This window comes from Octopus sinensis, linkage group LG18 (genome assembly GCF_006345805.1).
Source record: "Octopus sinensis linkage group LG18, ASM634580v1, whole genome shotgun sequence".
Lineage (NCBI taxonomy): Eukaryota > Metazoa > Mollusca > Cephalopoda > Octopoda > Octopodidae > Octopus > Octopus sinensis.
The window spans coordinates 53,573,667-53,579,666 of record NC_043014.1 but is presented as its reverse complement, the minus strand read 5'-3'; the positions used below and the strand labels follow the sequence as shown (position 1 = coordinate 53,579,666).

The following is a 6,000-nucleotide window of genomic DNA, read 5'->3' as shown; positions in this document are numbered from 1 at the left end:
AACCAGTTCTCTTTCCAGAAGTACGGCAAGGACTCAAATCTTGTTGCCACACACACACACATATGGCCTTCCAGTAGCTACCATCTCCAGCAAAGATTTGACCTCAGTCTTCAACAGTTTCACATAACTGTCTGAACTGAGCCTAAAGCCATGTTCCATGATGTGGTGATGAATTCTGGAGTGTGGACATAATCAGAATGCTTGCCACATCCCTTCAAGGTGGCCACAGCTTCATACTCTCCAATGCAGCTGTCCATGCCATGTCTGTAACACATGACATGTACAACTGCATTTGACACAACGGAGCACTGAGTAGCAGTCACGATGTCAGCATTTCAATGCTCTGTGCAAATCATCATTATACGGGTAACTCTTTCCCAATATTCAGCTGGCTTCCAGGCCTCCATGTCAGTTTTCTCTACAGTATAACTTTAATCTTTATGCTTTCCAATGCTATTGACTGTTCACCTATACATCAAGCTGTTCTTGAAAAAATGGAGACATAAAAAACACCCTATACATATATGTATAGTGGAAATTTGAGAAAGTAGCACAGAATTTATAGAGTAAGTGAAGCAGATTCACAGCAGGCAACCAGGTAAAACCTGCCCTATGTTCCTAGTTGTTATCTTCATTAGTTTACAGTTCTGACTGGTGATGCAGTAGCAGACATGTTTGTATAAGAAAAAAACATACTCAAGAAGGTTGTTCAGATAAGACACCAGATGCAAAGGTTAAGGATGTCTGGGCTGTTGCTATTCATTCAACTTTAGAACACACATGTACTTCTAGACATATACATTAGATTATAATGTTTTTATCCATGAGGATACATGTACATATGCTTACACACCCTCCATCAAGTTTGTATGTATACATATGTGAGGACATTGTTATACCCCAACATACACACACACATTATCGTATAGACCCTCTCAGTCGCGTACGCATATATATACCCATATATTCATGAACGGTGATAGTTCAAAGCTCCTTAACCATCTAGTCTGGTGTCTTTTCCAACATGTCGATATTCTTAGATTCTAATGAATCTTGTCCTATATATATATTTACATATGCTACATGGCAGTGAAACATGGGCTGTTACCACCGAGGACATGCGTAGGCTTGAAAGAAATGAAGCTAGCTTGCTTCGCTGGATATGCAATGTCGGTGTACATGTACGACAGAGTGTAAGCATCTTGAGAGAAAAGTTGGCCATAAGAGACATCAGATGTGGTGTGCAAGCGAGACGACTGCATTGGTATGGTCATGTGGTATGGACAAGGACAGCTGTGTAAAGAAGTGCGGATCTCTAACAGTGGAGGGAACCTGTGGAAGAGGTAGACTCAGGAAGACATGGGATGAGGTGGTGAAGCATGATCTTCAAACGTTGGGCCTCACAGAGGCAATGACTGGGGACTGAGACCTTTGGCCATGCTTGAGAAGACCCCTCAAGCCAAGTGAAATTGTAGTCATGGCAGATATTGATGTCACACAACTGGCACATAAAAGCACCCATTATACTCTCGGACTGGTTGGCATTAGGAAGGACATCCAGCCATAGAAACCATGCCAAATCAGTCTGGAGTCTGGTGCAGCCCCTTAACTTACCAGCCCTAGTCAAACCATCCAGCCCATGCCAGCATGAACAACGGATGTTTAATGATGATGATGATCACACACACAAACAGCATCACCTGGATGCCAAATGATTCTCTCTTAATATTGATTTTTGACATTAGTACATAGTTACAAAGTTTAATAAAAAGGGCACAGATGATTAGATTAAACATTAAACTGGTATCATAGCATTTCAAATGGATGAAAGGAAAAAACTGACCACAGCTGGATTTGAAAGCAAAATGTGGTCTTCGTTCTGTCACTATAGTCTCTGCCGTCTGACATCTTAATACTGAATGTTGATAGAGGAACAAAGCCTCAAATTTGGAAGGAAGAGTATAATCGATCATATCAACTCCTGCACCTGAATGGTCCTTTTTTAAACTACCCCCAATGAACAAAAGGGTCCACTGACCTCAATAGAATTTAATACAATGATATTGGTTTTTTTCAAAAGCAAAAGTTTGAAAATTATATGAGAGATGTTATAAGCAATTAAATTTTCCTCAGTATTTGACTAGTGCTTCTCAGCCCTTGGATGGAGAAGGTTAAAGTTATCTTAAGTGGGATTTGAACTCACAACATAAAGAGACATAACTAAATACTGGAGAATATTTTGTCCTTGACACAGTTTAAAGATGACCAAATGTGATAAGAGACAAATGTATTTGCTGAACCCTGTTGGAGGTGGTATAGAACTAGTTCAGAAGAACAGAGGGTAGCTGCAAGGTGCATAGGTTAGGGCACCAGTTGTAACCACCAGATTTTATAGCAGATACAGTCTAATCTTGACTGACAGAACTAGTAGCCCATCTCTCCTAGAATAGTCTTATTTCACATTGATTTAACATCTTGTGTATTTGTACGTCCATGTGCATAATTGCTAAATGGTTGTTGACTCTATGCTAAGTTCAACCAACCTTTTGCTGGGTCTTGCTTTTTGTCTTTGTTGCCTTTCTAACCACCCTGCTGGTGGGAGGTGGGCAGCAGTTTAGTGTAATGCATTGCACTGGATTATGTATTATCAACAGCACTTAGAACAACCTGAAAGAATGCACTGCAGTGGGGGAAAAAGCTTTTGCCAAACAGTCAGATGGCCTTTTATCTGCTGCTAAGATGTTTGTGTGCAGCAGCAGCAACACCAACCCAAAGAGTGGGCTTTAAAAACTCAATAGCTGATCAGAACTGGAATATTTTCTGGCTCTAAAGAAGAAGCTTGGTTTTTGTCATTCAATTTTATCCAAAAGACAATGAACTGGCAGAGTTGTTAGAGCCTTGGATATACAGAATGTTTGACATTATTTGTTCTCACTCTTTACATTCTGAATTCAAATCCCACTGACACCAGCTTCACCATTTTTTGAGAGGTGATGGGTTTGATAAATAAATCCAATAGCAAAATTACTTGAGCATCAAATGAGATAACTTGCAGTGTCCATTCTGTGTCTTTGTCCTCTGAGTTCAAATTCAACCAAGGGGTTTCAATCCTACTGATGGCTATAACATCACTCTTCATGCATTTGGGATATAAAAGTAGACCACCATTTGCTCTCTACAATTGGATAACTTTTTCCTATCATCTCAGTACAGTTGTGCCACAGATATAGGGGTGTTGAAGGCCATGCATCTTGGAGATCAAATTCACTCAGAGATCTTGGATACATTCTCAGATCCAATGATAAATGTAAATGGAATGATTACCTGACATTTTGTAAAACACAAGAAATTGACTATAATGTGGCATTGTTATTTGTTTTCCTTTTTCTTTTTCTTTTTTTTTTTTGTCTATTTTCCAATCTTTTGTAACATTTGAATGTTGTGGCATTTATCTGTCTCTGACTTTCTTTCAGGTTACCTTTGTCACATTTGCAACATACACTCTATCCTCTACCAATCATCACCTCACTACACAGAAGGCTTTTGTTTCGCTTTCTTTGTTCAATGTACTCTATGGTCCAATTGATATGATTCCACTGTTTATAACATACGCAATGCAGGTGAGTCCTTCATACAGCTTACAGTTTTATGTGATGGGTCCAAGAGTACCAGTTGTTGTTATTTAGTCCCAAGTCATCTCTGAACTGAGTGGACCTATGATCAAAGGTGTTTCAGATGTGACCATCACCCTTTATTTTTGTATGTCAGGGACATCATTATTTGATATTTCTGTTTATGCAAGGTGGTAGGGTGTGATTTGAGAGAATTTAACTGCTTCTTTTAGTAGGATAAGAGACTACCAAGAGGCTTGCTGGCAATGATAACACCGGTTATAGTGGTGGTAATGTTGTAAATAGTTAGTTGTAAATGGTAATGATTATGATGATGATGATGATATTGGTGGTGATGGAGGTTGTTACTGCTGTGTTGATGGTGGAGGTGGTGTTGATTAGGACAATTATAATGGTTGCATTGGTGGTTGTTACTGTGGTGTTGTGTTGTTCATTATATAAAAGACATCCAAAGTATTCTAATAATTTATCTTTCTGATTTTTTTTGATTTTTTTCTTCTAGCTCTCTGTTTCATTAAAACGACTTTGCAAGTTTCTGAATAGCCCTGACTTGTCTTCAAATTATGTAAAATATGTGACAAGAAGTGGTAAGATTAATTTGTGTTAAATTTTAAATCTGTGCATTTGTGCTGATGTGTGTGTGTGTGTGTGTGTGTGTGTGTGTGCGTGCATTTTCACACATGCGTGTGTGTGCCATTCATTTTATTTTTGGCTAATTTTTTCCTGACATGCTTGTTTTTATGTTTGTTTACTTGATTAATTGATTAATTAAAAAAATTGGTGGTAATATATGTAATATAGGAAACAGTACATTTCAATTAATTAAAATTTTATCCATAGGTAGAAGGGAAAACCCATTATTTTAATGATTAATTCAGATTAAGAAAAGCAAGGGAGGCAAACTTGAAATGTAGATGGTAGATAACAGTGAGGAGAGAGAAGAATCTCTCTGGGGAGTAAAAAGCAGAATTATATTTGTATTATTTGGTTACTTACCAAGTTCAGATCCTATATAAGTTCATTTTGTTTTTTATGTCATGAGGTTCATGAAATATGTACTGATTCGTATAAAAAGTATTGGGATCAAGTTATTGATGTATGCTACAGAATGTGGTGCCCCATCATGATCACAGTTCAGTGGTTGAAATCAGTAAAAAAAAAAAGTAGAAAGAGTTGAAATAAAGGTCACATTGAAGGTGATCCTACTTAATTGTTCATTTTTTTTTTTCTTATGGACCCATCATCATTTAACATCTATTCTTTATTCTTTATTTTTTTTTGTCCCTGATCAGCCCTGACATGTCATAAACCTATGATATGACATCCATGCTTTGTCTTGTGTTTCTGTACATTTTTGATAATATTGGCCAATCTATCCTTGTTTTATGACAGGGTATCGTTTGAGGATCTTTGGTTGCTATTTCTCGCAAATTCAGCAACATTGGGAGGAGAAACCCAGCGTCCACCTACTCCCTCCACAACACTAGTCTCAAAAAGTCTTCAAGTGAACGTGACCTGGGTGTTATTGTCGACAGCGATTTGCGTTGGACAAAACACATCGCTAAAATTGTCAAGAAGGCTGAGGGTGTCTTGGCATCACTCACCAAATCCTTTGTGAGCCGCTCTCCGGCTATCTATCTGCGGCTGTATATAGCTATGGTAAGACCTCACCTGGAGTTTGCATCGCCGGTCTGGAGCCCCTATCTTGCCCAGGACATCAATCGTCTGGAAGCTGTTCAGCGACGTGCAACCAAAAGAATACCCTCCATCAGGCATTTGCCATATCTTGAACGCCTTACCTCCCTGGGCATGGACACATTGAAACTCCGACGTCTGACACCCATAAAATTATCAACCATCGCACAAACAATAACTCTGAGCACCTCTTCAAACTCCACCCATCTAACACCCGTGGACATATTTACAAAGTAAGAAAACAGCACAGCTCCCATGACTTCAGGAAACATTTTTTCACGCTGAGAGTTGCTGAAGCGTGGAACAAACTGCCGACATCGGTTGTTAGTTGTCGGAGCACTGCTTCCTTCAAGACTTCCATGCTTCCTGAGATTCGCCAACACTACACTTGATTTTCTCCCCTCCATACACCCAGACATTTCTACACTACTGCATGTACTTTATATGCACTTTCTGACAAGTTGTGGTGCACCTGAGCACTGTACACAATAATTTCATTATTATTATTATTATTTATTCATAGAAGCTTTCTCTTGAATTGTCTTTAGTTTCAAAATGAAATATTTTTCTATGAAAGACTTTAACTCCACACATTGAAGCTTCTTTCTTCTTGTGGGACTGACGATTGCATCAACAGAACTCACCAACAGACTGATGTTGCAAACCCTGTAAC

General features: G+C 38.7%; 1 protein-coding gene across 2 annotated transcripts in view; it reads left to right on the top strand.

The window, feature by feature from the left end:
• Window positions 1–6,000, top strand: part of LOC115221314 (multidrug resistance-associated protein 1-like) — a 59,765-nt gene that overhangs the window by 30,113 nt on the left and 23,652 nt on the right. For both annotated transcript variants that reach the window (XM_036511068.1, XM_029791475.2), the window contains 2 exons: window positions 3,474–3,620; window positions 4,135–4,219. In XM_036511068.1, coding sequence (XP_036366961.1) covers window positions 3,474–3,620; window positions 4,135–4,219 — 232 coding nt within the window. The remainder of the gene's footprint in view (window positions 1–3,473; window positions 3,621–4,134; window positions 4,220–6,000) is intronic.